The 20,194-nt window shown below is 43.3% G+C and overlaps 1 protein-coding gene across 3 annotated transcripts in view; it reads left to right on the top strand.

Annotated features, from left to right (window-relative positions):
- Window positions 1-20,194, top strand: part of SGSM3 (small G protein signaling modulator 3) — a 276,018-nt gene that overhangs the window by 230,757 nt on the left and 25,067 nt on the right. For all 3 annotated transcript variants that reach the window (XM_085601237.1, XM_085601236.1, XM_085601238.1), the window contains 2 exons: window positions 5,626-5,696; window positions 7,679-7,727. In XM_085601237.1, the coding sequence (XP_085457363.1) occupies window positions 5,626-5,696; window positions 7,679-7,727 (120 nt within the window). The remainder of the gene's footprint in view (window positions 1-5,625; window positions 5,697-7,678; window positions 7,728-20,194) is intronic.

Below are 20,194 nucleotides of genomic sequence, written 5' to 3'. Positions count from 1 at the left end.
CCAGCGGCTCCGACCCTTTTTGTCATATTTGGTACACCCGGACCAATGCGGCTTTATGCCGGACCGAGGCACCCGCCACTGTCTCCGACGCCTTCATCAATCAATCAAAGCATGTGGCCTTGGCTCACCGCCATCGCTTACCTCCTTATCTCACCCTCCTGCTCGCTGATTTTGAGAAAGCTTTTGACTCGGTTGGGTGGGCCTACTTGTTTGATGTCCTGACCCACATGGGTTTCGGCCCCAAGTTTGTTGCAAGGGTGCGGGTCCTCTACGCGCGCCCCCGTGCCAGAGTGTTGGTTAACGGGGCGCTGTCGCGGCCATTTCGGATCGGCCGGGGGACGCGGCAGGGGTGCCCGCTATCGCCCCTTCTCTTCGCGCTTGCGATGGAGCCCTTGGCCGCCCTGATTAGAGCGGACCCTCTCCTCCAGGGTTGGGAGTGGCCGGGCCTGGAGGCGGACAAAATCGCCCTCTACGCCGACGATGTCCTGCTGTACCTCGGGGATCTGGCGCGCTCGGGTCCACGCGCACTCCACATCCTGGGTCGCTTCGGTCGCACATCTGGCCTCCACCTCTACCCACGGAAATCGGTCCTTGTGCCTCTCCACCCCTCCCGGGAATGCTTTGACTGGCAAGACACTATTCCCCTCCGCCGGTTGTCCTTCAAATACCTGGGCATCTGGGTCTCCCTTCTCCCAGAATTGAGCTGGGCACTTAATGTGACCCCCCTGGTCAAGAAAGCCAAGGTGGACCTGGCAAGATGGCACTCACTCCCGCTCAATCCGCTGGGGAGGGTGGCCCTGTACAAAATGATGATTCTCCCCCCGGTTCCTTTACGTGTTGCAGAACACTCCCGTGTCTTTCCCGAGGCCGTGGTTCCGCGAGCTGGACGGGATGGCAACCAGATTTCTCTGGGGTGGTGGGAGACCGCGGTTGGCCCTCTCGACATGTCGCCTGCCCACCTTTGACGGGGGGCTCGGCATGACTGATCTTTACCTCTATTATCTCGCTACCCGCCTTCTGGTCGTTCATGATTGGTTTGGGGGGGGATGGTCCGACCCGGCTTATAGAGTGGAATTAGAGGACCTGGGGTTCTCTTGTATCCAGGACCGTCTGTACGGTGCCCCCGTCCCTGCCTCCTGCCCAGATGTCACTAAAGCGATCTTCATGGCCTGGCGGGCAACGCTTCGCCGTACCCGGTGGACCGGGAAACTGACTCGTGCCGGTACGGCACTTGGTTGAGGGAGGTTACGGGACTGGAGGGCTTTCGTTCATGGGACCTACTTGGCATCTCCCAGCTGGGAGATGTCTGGCGGGGGGGACGCATGTGTTCATACTCGGAGGTGCAGGCGCGCTTCTCCCTCCACTCATCCCAATTCTATAGATACCTCCAACTGCGCCATGCCATACGCACATACACCCCACTGGACATTAGGCTGCCGGATCACAGCCCCCCGGAGACTCAGGTTATGTTGGGCAACCTAGGGAGAGGGGGTATTTCCAGGATATACCGCTCCCTTGTTAACAATACCCCCGTATCCCGAGAAGGTTTGAAGGAGAGGTGGGAGGTGTGGGTGGGTCCCCTGGACGATGCCGACTGGCGGGACGCCCTTATGGCCCCCAGGCTGGTGACGGCCTCCGCTAGACTGCGGCTTATTCAAATTTATTACCTCCACACTGCCTACCTCACACCGGCACGCCTGCGCCGCGCGGGCCTCTCCGCTGACGCAGCTTGCCCCCGATGTGGCTTTGAGCCGGCTGACTTTATACATATGGTGTGGTCTTGTCCCGATCTGGGGGGGTACTGGAGGGGCATAGAAGCGGAGCTTACGGAGGTCTTGGGGTGGGAGGTGCCACGCGACCCTCGGCATACCCTACTGGGCATTACTGACGGCCTTGATGGCACGCGCGCAGAGAAGTTGTTCCTCATGACAGCGTTCATGGTAGCGAAGCGAGACATTGCAGCGACCTGGAAACAACCGCAGCCGCCTACTTGGCCAAATGGAGCACCGGCGTGGACTGGTGCGCGGCACAAGAACGGACTCTCTATCAGGTGCGAGGTTGCCATAAGAAATACCGTAAGGTCTCGGGGAAATGGCTGGGAAATGTATTATGAGCAGGCGGTTCGGGGGGGAGGGGGCGGGGGGACGAAGATGTGGCAGATTCTTATGTTGAGTCAATTTCAGCTGCTGGATCGACAGGCTCAAGGTTTTTATGTTGTACCACTTAAAATAATAAAAACTTGTTTATCAAAAAAAAAGCACTTGCTGCCTCCTTCCTGGCCTACAGCAATTTCCGGCAATAATAAAAATGTCATGATAACTCCGGTGAATAAAAGTCTTCCTAGAGCGAGTTCGGAGTTTTGTCTAGTGGAAGTTTTGACTCATGGAAAGATAGCGCAGAGGTTTTTTTAAAATTTTTGTATTAATTTATTTCAATTTCAGATTCAAAAAGAACACATACAGATGGTTATGCTGTAGCAATTGATGACACATTAACAGTTCGTACACTCGGGGTGGCAGGAGATATCGACAATGAATTAGATGACAATCGTAGACACACAAACACTTGATAGTAATCAATTGGGTATAGAAAGTGGCAGTGGAGGATTACAGTACATTAATGACATGAGCAATCAGACATCAGTGACAGTCAACAGGTATGCAGTTAGCGGGCCCCAAATATCATGAGGTTTGGAAGTGCTAGGCAATTCCTCAGCATAGATAGTGCAGAGGGTTAATGTGCCTGCTGCTAAGACCATGTACCATGCCCATCACAAAGTGCACATATTGTAAATAGGTCAGTGGGTTACTACTTTAGTCAGTAAGATTCTTTTGCTACTTGAAGTCTATAAGTTAAAATCCTAACAAAGAACAGTGAGCTATTAACTTTCATCTTAGAGCTGCATACAGACTGCAAGGTATAAACTAGAGCTTTATGGTTTTTTTCCCCTGAGCCTTTGATTATCCTAATGTTGCAAAAAGTGTTGATTTCTATCCAAATGAATAACGATTATTAAATGACCCCCAATCATAGTATTAAGTTTTAAATTCTGAGTATGTGTTTCTCCAGATCAATCACTATTAAACTATACTGCCTACTAATATGGTTGTCATGTGACTCCTACACCTTGTAGTCCTTTGTCTTATGTAACATTTCCCATACAGTGATTTACACACGTAAAATTGATTGTCCATGGCTCGGAAACAAATGGCTTGTGCCTCCACTTTTAAGCATATTTGGGACATTCTGTGATTAGAAACATATCCCACTTTGTGAATTTATTTTAATGTCAATAACTCATATTAATCGTTAAATAATCATGTGTATCCATTGGTTGAATTACATAGCATAATAAGCTGTAACTGGTCAGTGAAATGCCAAACAAATATTAAAGATTGGGATGTTTTGCAATCCTGGCCACACCTCTAACTCTGCCCACTTATCCAATCATCAGGTTATTCCCGCCTTCTGATTCTCCGCCCACAGTTCCCCCTACTATTTTTTTCCCCACTTCGACCACTGATCTGGATGCAATGACAGAGGAAGCAAAATATCAGTCGGGTGGCACACTATTCTAAGCACAGATGTTTCGCTTAATTGCTTTTAAGCCATGCCCTTCATTGCATCGGTCACGCCCCTTTGATAAACCCCCCTAGTTTTTTCATTCAACTTAAAGCCCGGATCTACACGCGCGGTCAGGTTCTTGGCACACATAGCCTTGGCTGCAGCGCACAGAGACCTTACTCTGCCGCACATAGAGGAAAATAATTAGAGGGAACATTGATTGTCACCCACAGAGAGTGCATTTTTATGAACTCCCTTAACCTGTATCTTACTTTCCTTGCCCATCTTTTTTCACTACCACGGATTTCATCCCAACAGAATTTAGATACTTTTGCGGTATCAGTGTTGTAGAGGGTTGGTGCTGGATGCAGTGTTTTATAACCCAGAAGTTTAGTGCTGGGCGCAGTGTTGTATAGTCCACAGGGTTAAAGTGCCTAGATGTAGTATTGTACAGCCCAGAGGATTAGTACTGGACGTAGTGTTATATAACTCCGAAGGTTTGTGCAGGATGCAGTGTTGTATAACTCCGAAGGTTTGTGCTGGATGCAGTGTTGCACAGCCCAGAGGATTAGTACTGGACGTAGTGTTGTATAACTCCGAAGGTTTGTGCTGGATGCAGTGTTGTATTACTCCGAAGGTTTGTGCTGGATGCAGTGTTGCACAGCCCAGAGGATTAGTACTGGACGTAGTGTTGTATAACTCCGAAGGTTTGTGCTGGATGCAGTGTTGCACAGCCCAGAGGATTAGTACTGGACGTAGTGTTGTATAACTCCGAAGGTTTGTGCTGGATGCAGTGTTGCACAGCCCAGAGGATTAGTACTGGACGTAGTGTTGTATAACGCCGAAGGTTTGTGCTGGATGCAGTGTTGTATAAGTCCGAAGGTTTGTGCTGGATGCAGTGTTGCACAGCCCAGAGGATTAGTACTGGACGTAGTGTTGTATAACTCCGAATGTTTGTGCTGGATGCAGTATTGCACAGCCCAGAGGATTAGTACTGGACGTAGTGTTGTATAACTCCGAAGGTTTGTGCTGGATGCAGTGTTGTATAACTCCGAAGGTTTGTGCTGGATGCAGTGTTGTATAACTCCGAAGGTTTGTGCTGGATGCAGTGTTGCACAGCCCAGAGGATTAGTACTGGACGTAGTGTTTTATAACTCCGAAGGTTTGTGCTGGATGCAGTGTTGTATAACTCCGAAGGTTTGTGCTGGATGCAGTGTTGCACAGCCCAGAGGATTAGTACTGGACGTAGTGTTGTATAACTCCGAAGGTTTGTGCTGGATGCAGTGTTGCACAGCCCAGAGGATTAGTACTGGACGTAGTGTTGTATAACTCCGAAGGTTTGTGCTGGTTGCAGTATTGTTGAGCCCAGCGGATTAGTACTGGACGTAGTGTTGTATAACTCTGAAGGTTTGTGCTGGATACAGTGTCGTACAGCCAGAGGGTTAAAGTGTTAGACACAATGCTGTATAGACTAGAGGATTAGTACTGGACGCTGTGTTGTATAGGCCAGAAGGTTAGTGCTGGACGATATGTTGTATAGCCCAGAGGGCTAAAGTGTTGGATGAATGCTGCCCAGCCCAGTGTGTTAAAGTGCTGGACCCAATGCTCCATAGAGCATAAGGTTAAATTGTTGGGCATATTTATAACGCACAGGGTTACGGTGCGGTGTAGCACAAATGGTCGCTGTGCATATTTATGGTGTACAGATTCAAAGTGGATGACACGATGTTGTGTAGGGGAAAGGTTTAAAGTGCTTGGCACAACACAGTATACTGCAGCAGGGTAAAGGTTCTGAGCACAGTGCTGTACACTGCAGATCGTTGAAGTTCTGGGCTTGACAATGTGTGGCACAGAGGGAGTTTGACCGAATTTGATTGTGCCACAGTGCTCTACCATAGGTATGTGTAAGAACAGTTATGACTCCCTGAGTGGTGACTTTGGGGAACAAAACTAGCCCTAACTCTCACCCTATTGCTGGGTGGGCATCTGTGCTGAATGAGTCTCCCTCATGTCTTCTGAAGGTTACTTTTAATTCCTCTTCCTTCTTTGCGCTGATTCCAGGCTGCCAGTAGAGAGGTGGAACGCGACTTCGACTCCGTGTACTCTCGCCTGGTTCTTTGCAAGACGTACAGGTGAGGCACTTCTCATGAGAGTCATCCGTAAACGCAGGTCTCGTGCGAGACGTTTACACCATACCCTGCACATATACTGAGCATGTATCAGTACTGCAATATATTCTTAGTACTCACTGCTTCTAAAACACAGACTCACCAGTCACTAACCCTTCAGCACACACTCTGCACTTACTGATAGCAAAACGTATGCTCACCGCTGACTAAGACATCATTATAGATGGAGGTCACATTCATTCTTCACCGTAGACTCAGAACTCGCTGATATATCAACATAGGTCCAGGATTTATTGCTATATCAGTGAGCTTAGCTCAGCATCACTAACACTGCAACATGGGCTCAGCATTGACTGATGCTTCAGCATAGGCCCAGCACTAAATAGGCTCAGCCCTCACTGCTTCTGCGTAGGTTGAGCTCTCACCGAGGCTTCAGTCTAGCTCAGTCCTCACTTATGCTTCAGCATAGGCTCAGTCCTCACTGATGCTTCAGCATAGGCTCAGTCCTCACTGATGCGTCAGCATAGGCTCAGTGCACACTGATGCTTCAGCGTAGGCTCAACGCTTACTGATACTTCAGCACAGCTCAGCATACACTGATGCTTCAACATAAGCTCAGCATACACTGATGCTTCAACATAAGCTCAGCATACACTGATGCTTCAGCGTAGGCTCAGCATACACTGATGCTTCAACATAAGCTCAGCATACACTGATGCTTCAGCGTGGGCTCAGTGTACACTGATGCTTCGGCATTGGCTCAGCCCTCACTGATGCTTCAGCGTAGGCTGAGCAAACACTGATGCTTTAGCATAGGCTCAGCATACACTGGTGCTTAAGCATAGGCTCAGCATACACTGACGCTTCAGCATAGGCTCGGCATACACTGACGCTTTAGCATAGGCTCAGCATACACTGACGCTTCAGCATAGGCTCAGCATACACTGATGCTTCAGCATAGGCTCAGCATACACTGATGCTTCAGCATAGGCTCAACATACACTGATGCTTCAGCATAGGCTCAACATACACTGACGCTTCAGCATAGGCTCAGCATACACTGGTGCTTCAGCATAGGCTCAGCATACACTGACGCTTCAGCATAGGCTCCGCATACACTGGTGCTTCAGCATAGGCTCAGCATACACTGACGCTTCAGCATAGGCTCCGCATACACTGGTGCTTCAGCATAGGCTCAGCCTACACTGACGCTTCAGCATAGGCTCAGCATACACTGGTGCTTCAGCATAGGCTCAGCACACAGTGGTGCTTCAGCATAGGCTCAGCATACACTGACGCTTCAGCATAGACTCCGCATACACTGGTGCTTCAGCATAGACTCCGCATACACTGGTGCTTCAGCAGAGGCTCAGCATACACTGGTGCTTCAGCAGAGGCTCAGCATACACTGGTGCTTCAGCATAGGCTCAGCATACACTGGTGCTTCAGCAGAGGCTCAGCACACACTGGTGCTTCAGCAGAGGCTCAGCATACACTGGTGCTTCAGCAGAGGCTCAGCATACACTGACGCGTGAGCATAGGCTCCGCATACACTGGTGCTTCAGCATAGGCTCAGCCTACACTGACGCTTCAGCATAGGCTCAGCATACACTGGTGCTTCAGCATAGGCTCAGCATACACTGGTGCTTCAGCAGAGGCTCAGCATACACTGGTGCTTCAGCAGAGGCTCAGCACACACTGGTGCTTCAGCAGAGGCTCAGCACACACTGGTGCTTCAGCAGAGGCTCAGCACACACTGGTGCTTCAGCAGAGGCTCAGCACACACTGGTGCTTCAGCAGAGGCTCAGCACACACTGGTGCTTCAGCAGAGGCTCAGCACACACTGGTGCTTCAGCAGAGGCTCAGCACACACTGGTGCTTCAGCAGAGGCTCAGCACACACTGGTGCTTCAGCAGAGGCTCAGCACACACTGGTGCTTCAGCATAGCTCAGAATACACTGACAACTTTATTATTGTATTGTTAGGTTGGATGAAGATGGAAAAGTGCTGACACCAGAAGAACTGCTCTATCGGGTAAGTGTATTTACCATGCCTGCCCTCCAAGTTGGCCACTCCTGTCCAACCCTCCTTGTCCATCCATACCTGCCTAACCCCTCTCTCTCCGAGGTCCTCACCTTTGCCTACATTGAGCCCCTTGTTTCCCGGTCAGACAACCTCACGCCGCCTCTGTACGGCGTCCTTCTCTCTCTGCTTGTTATTCTTGTAATGATAGCACAAACTGGATAATCCAAATTATACTGTTTTATTCATGCAAACAGGGCAGGGTTGTGTGAAGCTCCTCTCAGCTACAATTGGAACTCTTACTTGTTTTTATGTAGCGATTACTACCACGGACAAGGTGTTAATTTGGTTTACAGTGAGTAGCTACTCTGCAACCTAAGGTTAGAGGTAAATAGGTAGTAAATTGATAGTGTGCTTCCTTTTCCTTGTCGGAATAGTTGTCTTTAGATTTTGCTCTTCAGATCTCATGCATTTAGATTATTTGTAAGTGAATTACTAAAGGGAAGGTGTGAGATATTATTGGGAGTGGTGGACATGTACGCGTGTTGGTTGAATGAGTAGGTAGAGAGAAGTGTTTGGAAAGAATGTTTGGGAGTCCATTGTAGGCTGAAAGGTTTGGGATGAGTCAGGGGCTGGAAGGAAAGGGAGGCGTGGAAAGTTTTTTTTTGTAATTTTGTATTCATGATGAGAACTCTATATACATGTGTATAGACCTATACACATGAATGCCTACATACATGATATGTAGTCATACCTATATAACGTGTAAACCCATATAAATATATATGTGTGTGTATGTATATATGTATGTATGTGTGTATGTATATATATATATATATATATATATATATATATATATATATATATATATATATATATATATATATATATATATATATATATATATATATATATATATATATATATATATCCACAGCGAGGACTCGTTGTTGGCGGCATTTGGCGCTCTTGGTGGTGCGAGAATTGTGGAGACGGCAGAGTCAGCCGTTGTAAAATTCAATCAAGGCTCCTGGTTCAGGAAAAAATCCACACGCACTCCCTGGTATGGTGCAGTTCCAAATCAATTTAATAACATCCCAAGCATGGCAAGCAGGTTTACAAAACCCAACGCGTTTCAGTCAGCTTTGACCTTGTTCACGGGTAACAGTGATTTTTCACTCTTCTGTTTTTATACTAGTCACATGATGTTACATTTCGCTTAGCCTTATGGTCCTTGTAGTCCAACGACCATAGTGGGATTATTATTAACCATTTTATCAGGTGTTAATTCATATATTTTAAACAAGTTTATGTCATCAATAATACCAATCAAATTATGGGTGCATGTATCAATTAAACATTTTAGTAATCCAATCGTCATATTGACTACTCTTTGTTAATCAACTTGTACCTTGCTCCTTTGCCCTCTAGTGGGCCAAGATTGAATATATCCGCACATTTTATCTCTCTGGAGAGTGATATACTTTTTAAACAATATACCTTAAGTTTAAAACACCTGATTCTGTGAAAATTAAATTTTATAACCATTTTCCAGTTACTTCAAGGAAAAAAGAAGAAAACTTCAGATGAAAAAAGAGGGAGAGCACGGAAATCATAACGGGGCATTTAAGACTGTGTCCAGATCATTTAGTTCTACTCATAAGTGTGAGTGCATCTCCTCGTCTTTATTTAAACCATACGGGGTCAGAGTCCTGAACCCTAGGATGTGGCGTGATTCCTTTTGTCTGAGTGTCTTTTCACGGTTGCCACCTCTCACATGACAACCCACCGTTTCGACAGCATAGAATTTCAATTGTTTCCAGTCACTTGAATGATATTTTTCCATGTGTTCCGCTACTGCGTAACTGCGGTCTTTATTGATCGTTGCTCTTACGTGTTCTAAAATACGTTTTTTCAGTTCGCACACTGTGCTTCCTATGTATTTCAGCTTACATGGACATTCGATAATATATACCACGTATTGGCTTTTGCAGTTGATCATTTGGTTGATTGTCCACTTCTTTTTGTTTGCCATTTTGATTACTTTGATGTTTTGCGCAATTTGACATACTTTACACGTCGAGCATTTATAAAACCCTTTCAGTTGTAGCCAAGTTGGTTGTTTTACTGTTGTTGCAAAGTGACTGTGTACCAGCTCGTCCTTGAGATTTTTAGCTCGTCTGTATGTTATTTTTGGGTGATTTCCCACTATTTTTGCCATCGTAGGGTCCAGTGTCAAAATGTTCCAATGTTTACGTAGAATCTGTTCGATTTGTTTTGATTGGGTCGATAGTGTCGTGATCAATCGAATGGGATTCTCTTCCTGTTTCTCACAGTACTTATGGTCTTTGATGATGTCTTCCCTGTTTTGTTTTTCAGTTCTTTTGAGACAGTCCGATAAGATTTTGTTGTTGTAATTACGTTTTTTAAATCTCCTGATTGATTGTTGACTGTGTTTTCTCCATTCATTGTCATCAGAGCAGATTCGACGTATTCTTAGTAGTTCTCCATAGGGAATGTTCCTTATTAGAGATGGTTGATGGAAACTCTCCGCATGTAGGGTAGCATTGCTGGCTGTACTTTTGCGGTGTAATGTTGTTTGTATCTTTCCCTCTTTGACATAGATCTCTGTGTCCAGAAACACAATTCTGTTGTCACTGATGTTATATGTGAAGTGCAAATCCGTATCTGTGTTGTTTAGGATGTTAAAGTATGATTCAAATTCTTGTTCCGATCCATCCCAGATTATAAGGAGATCATCAATGTATCTCATCCAAGATACTATTCGCTCCACATGGTGTTCATTTTGACTGTCCCAAGCTACTTTCTGCTCCCACCAGCCCATTGTGAGGCATGCGTAGCTTGGGCTAAAAGAAAAACCCATCGCGGTTCCATTCTTTTGTAGGTATATTTCTTCCCCAAACAAGAAAACATTCTTTGTTAAGCATAGTTCGATCATATCTGTTATCATGGTGTTGTGATTTGTGTAGTGGATATTCCTTTCCTTGAGGAAATATTTACATGCCATTAATCCAATTTTGTTGTTGATATTGGTATACAACGAGATGACGTCCATGGATATCAATTTGTATGTTGGTTCCCATACCACTTCTGCGAGAATTCTTAGTAGGTTTTTTGTATCTCTTAGGTATGACGTTAGTTCTTAGTTTTTATGAATCTTGGGGAGAAAATAAATTGTTTTCTCCCCAAGATTCATAAAAACCCCACGAAACCACCAGGGAGACCAATTGTATCTGCGAAGGGTTCGCTACTTGAGCCAATTGCGAACTTTGTGGATAAATTTCTCTTTCCATATGTCAAAGAACTAACGTCATACCTAAGAGATACAAAAGACCTACTAAGAATTCTCGCAGAAGTGGTATGGGAACCAACATACAAATTGATATCCATGGACGTCATCTCGTTGTATACCAATATCAACAACAAAATTGGATTAATGGCATGTAAATATTTCCTCAAGGAAAGGAATATCCACTACACAAATCACAACACCATGATAACAGATATGATCGAACTATGCTTAACAAAGAATGTTTTCTTGTTTGGGGAAGAAATATACCTACAAAAGAATGGAACCGCGATGGGTTTTTCTTTTAGCCCAAGCTACGCATGCCTCACAATGGGCTGGTGGGAGCAGAAAGTAGCTTGGGACAGTCAAAATGAACACCATGTGGAGCGAATAGTATCTTGGATGAGATACATTGATGATCTCCTTATAATCTGGGATGGATCGGAACAAGAATTTGAATCATACTTTAACATCCTAAACAACACAGATACGGATTTGCACTTCACATATAACATCAGTGACAACAGAATTGTGTTTCTGGACACAGAGATCTATGTCAAAGAGGGAAAGATACAAACAACATTACACCGCAAAAGTACAGCCAGCAATGCTACCCTACATGCGGAGAGTTTCCATCAACCATCTCTAATAAGGAACATTCCCTATGGAGAACTACTAAGAATACGTCGAATCTGCTCTGATGACAATGAATGGAGAAAACACAGTCAACAATCAATCAGGAGATTTAAAAAACGTAATTACAACAACAAAATCTTATCGGACTGTCTCAAAAGAACTGAAAAACAAAACAGGGAAGACATCATCAAAGACCATAAGTACTGTGAGAAACAGGAAGAGAATCCCATTCGATTGATCACGATACTATCGACCCAATCAAAACAAATCGAACAGATTCTACGTAAACGTTGGAACATTTTGACACTGGACCCTACGATGGCAAAAATAGTGGGAAATCACCCAAAAATAACATACAGACGAGCTAAAAATCTCAAGGACGAGCTGGTACACAGTCACTTTGCAACAACAGTAAAACAACCAACTTGGCTACAACTGAAAGGGTTTTATAAATGCTCGACGTGTAAAGTATGTCAAATTGCGCAAAACATCAAAGTAATCAAAATGGCAAACAAAAAGAAGTGGACAATCAACCAAATGATCAACTGCAAAAGCCAATACGTGGTATATATTATCGAATGTCCATGTAAGCTGAAATACATAGGAAGCACAGTGTGCGAACTGAAAAAACGTATTTTAGAACACGTAAGAGCAACGATCAATAAAGACCGCAGTTACGCAGTAGCGGAACACATGGAAAAATATCATTCAAGTGACTGGAAACTATTGAAATTCTATGCTGTCGAAACGGTGGGTTGTCATGTGAGAGGTGGCAACCGTGAAAAGACACTCAGACCAAAGGAATCACGCCACATCCTAGGGTTCAGGACTCTGACCCCGTATGGTTTAAATAAAGACGAGGAGATGCACTCACACTTATGAGTAGAACTAAATGATCTGGACACAGTCTTAAATGCCCCGTTATGATTTCCGTGCTCTCCCTCTTTTTTCATCTGAAGTTTTCTTCTTTTTTCCTTGAAGTAACTGGAAAATGGTTATAAAATTTAATTTTCACAGAATCAGGTGTTTTAAACTTAAGGTATATTGTTTAAAAAGTATATCACTCTCCAGAGAGATAAAATGTGCGGATATATTCAATCTTGGCCCACTAGAGGGCAAAGGAGCAAGGTACAAGTTGATTAACAAAGAGTAGTCAATATGACGATTGGATTACTAAAATGTTTAATTGATACATGCACCCATAATTTGATTGGTATTATTGATGACATAAACTTGTTTAAAATATATGAATTAACACCTGATAAAATGGTTAATAATAATCCCACTATGGTCGTTGGACTACAAGGACCATAAGGCTAAGCGAAATGTAACATCATGTGACTAGTATAAAAACAGAAGAGTGAAAAATCACTGTTACCCGTGAACAAGGTCAAAGCTGACTGAAACGCGTTGGGTTTTGTAAACCTGCTTGCCATGCTTGGGATGTTATTAAATTGATTTGGAACTGCACCATACCAGGGAGTGCGTGTGGATTTTTTCCTGAACCAGGAGCCTTGATTGAATTTTACAACGGCTGACTCTGCCGTCTCCACAATTCTCGCACCACCAAGAGCGCCAAATGCCGCCAACAACGAGTCCTCGCTGTGGATATATATATATATATATATATATATATATATATATATATATATATATATATATATATATATATATATATATATATATATATATATATATATATATATATATATATATATATATATATATATATATATATATATATATACACACACAGTTTATCAATTTCCCAACAGCAGCTGGCTGAAAAGCGGGACACGGACACCGATTAAGTGCAAGTATTATCTTCTTTTAATTGCTGACACTGATCGACATGGCAAATGATGCGTTTCACCCAACAAGTGGGCTTGATCACATGACCAGATTAGACATTACACTCTTTTTTCATTTTTAAAGCACCCTCACCATGCAAGTGTCATGTGACTTAGTGAAAATGGAAAACATACTCCGCTAAAAAGCATGTTTGAAACGAACTAGTTGATAATTTACATACATAATGAATAAATAAATAAATAAATATAGCAGCATGGGGCGAACAATTCATAAATAATAGTTGAATAATTTTTGCATAAAAAACCGTTGAAAAGAACAAGCAAAAAATTCCTGGTTAAATCCATTGGTAACTTTTCAATGACATGAATAGCAAATGACAGTATGCATGTAACATATATGAAATCATTCAATTGAAATGTTAATTGGGCATACTTTTCATTTAGTCTAAATGGTTGATTATCTTCACAATTAAGTCATCCCCTACAAGAATTGCTGTTTCCTAATCTAGTTCTAAGTGGAGCATAACACTAGTAAAACAAGTGCATTAAAGTGACTATGCCATAAAAACCAAATTTTTATAAAAAATCATAAATGATTCGAAACCGGGCGATAGTGATATTATGATTCTGTTTAATTTTCCTTTTTTCTTTTTCCTTCTTTTCTTATCTCTTTGTTTTATTAATTAATACATAATCAGGATTGCTTACATTGGACCACATATATTTAGTTGAAATTACTATTCATCTAAGATGTCCGGTAAGAAGTATGCCAATTTATATATGACCACTCAAAAACTAAAACTGGTGCCCGCTTGAATTATGATAAAACTAGTTAAATCGTAAAAATCAGTTAATAGTAATTTATTATAAAAATAATTTCATGTTTACCATAAATAAAGACTAAAAAACCCTAATAAATAGAAAACCATAAATAATCAGTAATATCCATAAATAATTATAAAAAGTTATATAATTCCTCCCCATTATTATATATATATATATATATATATATATATATATATATATATATATATATATATATATATATATACTGATGAAACCTTATTTTATTGCACACTTTGTCAGAATCCATGTTACAGCACTTTTCTTTTCAAAATGAACGGCTCCCAAAAATGCGTTTCGGCTGGCTCTGCAGCATTTGATAATTTGCCATTTTTTTCTTTACCCTTATCCGGGTCTTTAAGTATTGCCTTCCTTAGTATAAAATATACAAAGTACTCAAAAGTGCAGCAGTTCATCAAAACGATAAAAGTTCCATTTCCATTAATTTAAGCAGTAAAATAATGCAATGTAATTTATTTTCATGGTTTGTATTCCGTTTTTGCTGCCAATCACTTTTATAACTAGAGTCTTACTTGGAACAACACTTTTACGTGCCTGCTTGTCCTCCATGCTGCTCTGTGTGCATTATAGATCGTCCCCACCACAGAACAATGTCCGCGGTGTCCTGGCATCGGTAAATCGCACAACCAGTAAAGGAGGGGTTCAGCAGTTTATCGGGTCCCCGCCAAGAGAGCCTCTCGGCTCTCAGCGTCGAACCTTTCCCCGCTGTTCATATTTAGATGGTCAGACATGCATGTATATGTAGTGCCTAAAAGTACATACACTTTTACATACAAGTAGCTATTTGTCTTGGAGTTAACATATGGCTGGTTCTGAAATACTCGTGCTCATGTGACCATACACTCCTCCACTACTTGCTGCTGTCCCATAATCCTAATGGGTGCAGAGTATTTCCAGTACCTTCACCCAGTCACAGTGCTTCACAGCTCCGGTGACCCAGTGAAGCAAATGTACGGGGATCCTGGTAGTGTGGACAGAAAAAGCATCCTTGAGCCACATTTTACAGAAGTAAGTTTAGGATTACGTTTATTTCTCTTTTGCGGGGAACCCCTTTGGACAGTACACTGGTCAAAAACACACTGTACCTAAATAAAGCTTATTAAAAAAGGTAGGCAACAATCCTTTTATTTCTTTACATTTTATTTGACCATTCATAACATCAGTGGACACTATTGTTCTTAGTTTTCAACCACAGTGAGGTGTAAAAAGCACTTTGAAACTGCTAACATTGGTAACAGTGTGACATCTGAACTTTTTGCATCACCCAGTGGTGATGTTTGAGATCACAACTCACACAGCATCTCAGGTTGGGCCCTGCTAGGGTGCATTAATCAAATTTGTTTTTCTAAATAGGGGGTGTCTATAATGGTGGAAAAGACTTGAATAAGAATGGTGACCTAATGGTAGCACCAGGACAATTCTACTTAATGAAATGGGATGCATGGTTAAAAAGCTAAACAATCAGGTGGTGTTGTATTATCAATTAGCTTTTTTTCTTTTAAATAAAGTAAAATAGAACACAACTGAAAATTGTGAATAATAATATGGCAAAGAAATAAAAATTCTAACAAGCAAGAAAAAGAAAGAAGGAAAAACAAATGAGCAACAGCTAGTAGATATTTTATGTGTGTGTATACGGACTGACGCGTGTAAGACTGCTCGCACTAAGAACGGTAGAAGAAGGGCCATGATAAGTGGAAGAAAAGGGTTCATGATGAGGACAGGTTATTTAGGTTCCTTGTGAAGGATTGACTGATGTAGTGGTACAACGGCTTGAGATATTCCTGAATTATCAGCTGAGTCTGAAGATGGTGTTGTTGAGTATTTACCAACACCAGAGCTTCCGTAAGCCCTGTTGTAGCTAAATACTCAACACAATCTTCAGACACAGCTGATAATTCAGGATGGTCACAAACTGTTGTGCCACAATCATTAGTTGTGTGAAAATCTTCATTGGCATTTGGGTCAAATACCATCCTTACTGAATTCATGCACAAAGTGTGTGACTTTTTGTTTGGCAAACTTGTATTTGCTGATATCTGCAGTATAAGGCCCTTCTACATAAAACCTCCCAAACTTTATTGATCATGATCCCTTTTATGCCTTCCAGTTACCAAAATATCATCCTGGAAGAAAGCTACCTTTGGCTTATCACTAAACAATTTTGTTGTTATGTTGGTACTATTGGATTTGTCAGCAGCATTTGACTTGGTCTCCCATTCCATTCTAATCTGCAGGCTCTATGAGGCTGGGCTTTATGGCAGGGCGTTAAACTGTCTCAGGAACTTCATTGTCAGTTGGACCTAACGAGTCTGCATTGACTCTTATAAGTCTGGACTGATGCATATGAACAAGGGAGTGCCTCAGGGATCGTGCCTGAGCTCAACTCTGTTTAACATCTATGTAGCCCTGGTGGCCCATATCGTGAGAGCCTGTGGTTTGAAGATTGTGTTGTATGCTGATGATACTCAATTTCATATCTACTTAGGCCCTAACCCAGACAATCTCGAAAGGCAAATTTGTAAATTGCATGAGGGAAATTGCTGCCTGGATGAGTAACAACTGTCTGCATTTAAACAGCGATAATACAGAGATCTTATTTGGCAAAGCGACTGAGATATGGTCTGCAGAATGATGGCCTTCCGAACTCAGGCCCCACTCCCTCTCCTAAGCAGGTAGTGAAATATCTTGGAGTGGAGTTAGAACTTTCTCTTTCTATGAAAGATCAAGTTAATGCCACCTGTGGCCTCTGCTCTGCCACCATGAGGCTCTTAAAAAAAGCTCTCCTATGGTTACCAGACAATGCCAAGAAGACTCTTGTCCAGACCCTTTTCTCCAGCTGCCTTAACTATGGGAAAGCATTGCAGACCTCAGTAAACAACACCTTGCTGTCCAAACTGCAGGTGGTCCTGAATACCACTGCACGGCTAATATGTAACCTTCCTTAATGCTTGTCTGCCTCTCCGATTCTCAGTAAGCTACACTGGCTGCCGATAAAAAAGCATGTTATTTTCAAACTACGTTGTATGACACAAAAGATGATTCACAAGTCTCGTCCTGCCTATTTGTCCACTCGACTATACCCCTACCTGCCTCTGAGATGCTGATCTTCAGATAAGGCACTTCTGGTGATCCCATTCATTAGTACTCCAAGATATAAAGGCAGGTCTTCCTCTTACGCAGCCCCCTATCACTGAAATAAACTTCCCCCCCCCCCCCCAGTCTTCGCTCTTGCTCACACTTCGCTGCCTTTAAGATGGGTTTGAAGATCTGGCTGATTTAGAACGTCCTATCCTTTTTTGGGGGTTTTTTATCCTGCTCAGCGCCGAGATACTCCTCCGGGATGGAGTCGTGCGTGATGCCAAATGTTCAAATACAAAATAAAATAATGGTCTTTGATCCCTCGGACTGGATACTTCCAACTGCAGATTCGTCACCTTTAGGATATCCCCGGGTGCCAGACTGGATCCTGAAGGTTTAAAACAGCATAGCTCTTGTGCACTGCTAGATGGCTTTGTGCATCTCTGCACCAACTTGGTTCCACCCTAGATGTGCTAAATAAAATTGCATGCAAGCATCACTTCACAAACTGATTTCAATTCCTTTCCTTCTGGGCCTTCATATGAGGATCTGGAGCTCACTCCCACTTTTCTTGGCAGTTGACAATTGTTTTCTACAATTTTCTGAAAAAGAGGGAACGTATCCCCTCCTAAAATCAAAGGGTTTAAGCTTTATACCTGCTGTTTGGGTTTTATGTTCCCTCATGAAGCTGAAGGTGATCCAGGAATGTAAAGTTAAGCTGTATGTTGCCGAAAATCTTAAGAAATTCTGCAAGACCGCTTCCACTTCCAGAGCCACTTCCACAACACATTCTCATAGCGGTTGACATTGAAATGGAAGTACAAAAAGGCTATCTTGGATTCATTCCAGTCCCACCATTTTGATAGAGAGACAAATTTCTAACCTTATGAATATTCCACAGGTCTCATACTGGATCTGGCAAACATTTCAGCAGCACCTCTGTGTGCCAATAGGTGTCGCTGTGCTACTTCCACTCCAGAAATGACATGCGGAACCTATATAGGCACCACTCCTGTGTGCTACTGTCTTTTCTTTTATTTCCATGCCACTAGACGCATTCCTGAGCTACCTCTTGTCTCTTTAAGGCCATTACCTTGACTCGAAAAATTGTTTTACAGTGTGCAAGGTGCGTGTCACCTTCCAAAACAGCAGATTTGAACTGCTGTATGGACTGTTACAAACAAATGTGTGTGATAGATCCTCACAAAATGTACCTGTGGTGACTGGGGTCGAGCCACGATTTTAAGGCCTATAATGATTGTGCATCAATGAACTCGAAGGCCATCTGAGGCCGCGAGGTGAAACTCTACTTTACCAAGCACCAGAAGACTCAGCAGCAAGACCAGTCCAAGTCAAGCGTTTGGCCCCTTCAAAATCCAGAATTTGCCAGTGTCATTCCAGGGGTCGGTCTTTCTCCCGATCCAAATCTTTGTGCAAGTTAGAAATACAAACCAGAAGAAATTTAAGCAGGATTTGGACCCTTTCCACTGCTCACACTTATGTAGGCATGGGAGCGGCACCATACATCCTGATCTCACTCCTAAAGTAATTCTACTTTGGAGCCGATCCCAGAACTTGTTCCGGCACAACTTGAGTTTCTGTGGCCTCCCACTACTCCTAAGTAGATCAAAGAGTTCAGCACAGCCATGCTCTGAATCATCAGATCCTTGCTGACTTCCTCAGGCGTGCCTTTGGGTCCCACGGAGCCGAGAGGTTCTCCACCATGGTTACCACCAGCAGGTTTGCCCTCGGCACCAGCTGAATCCTCTGAGCCCATAACGGACCAGCCTCCGGCTCGTCTCTTGATTCCATCTCTGGCACCATGGTCCATGCCGGTTCCTGGTGCATCAACACCAATGTCTACTCCAGAAGGCGAAGCCCCAGTTGGCCTCTATGACATTGAGGCTGTGTCAGCTTTATCTACATAGAAGTTGCGCCCGGCCGCCGATGAGGCTACATTTCCTCTACTCAACCTACCTCGACAATAGTCCAATCTGCATTCCCTCTTCGGCTTGGATTTGAATAACAATTGCTTTTGATGAGATTGGCTAACCTTATCACAAGAGGAAATGGTATAATGACCTGCAGGAGGCTAGTGGCCCTGGTATCTCCCCTAAGTCTGGATTACACTCAACCCCCTAGCCCTGCCAATGAAGGGACTGCTTCCTACGCCATGGTTATGCGTAGGGTGGCCAGAGTTCTTGCTCACCAGCTCCCCACCTTGGAAGTCAAAACCAATGTACTTAAGGAGGTTCTTCAGCTGGAACAGATATCTTCTGACCCCTCTTACTATTAAATGAGGCCATTAAGGAAACATGTGTGGGAGGCGTGGGCCAAACCTTGCTCGGGCCCTCCATTCAACTCCCAAAATGCACAAAGCCACTTCTCTGCACCAGGCAACCCGCATTCTTACCTCAGCACCCTTCGCCTTAAAGTTTGGTGACCATTAAAGATAATGGGGTAACCCAGTAACCCTCAGAACCTGGGCATTTATGATAAGGGCAAAATATGGTTCTGTTGGGAATTTATAAGCTTAGTTAAGTATGCAATAAATGCTAATTCTCAATAAGTAAATATTCATTCACAGAGCGAAAAAATTATACACACATGAACAGAAGGATTCAGGAATTAAATTAATTTTTACTCTATAATCAGTATCCGGAAATTTTTCTCTCAAAAAGGTGTGCATTTACAGGTCTGACCAACCATGATACAAATACAACATAAAACATTCAGTGCTTACACATACTCATTGACATAAAATCACATTTACCATA

The sequence above is a fragment of the Triturus cristatus genome, chromosome 4_2 (assembly GCF_964204655.1).
Source record: "Triturus cristatus chromosome 4_2, aTriCri1.1, whole genome shotgun sequence".
NCBI lineage: Eukaryota > Metazoa > Chordata > Amphibia > Caudata > Salamandridae > Triturus > Triturus cristatus.
This window is presented reverse-complemented; position numbering and strand designations above follow the sequence as displayed.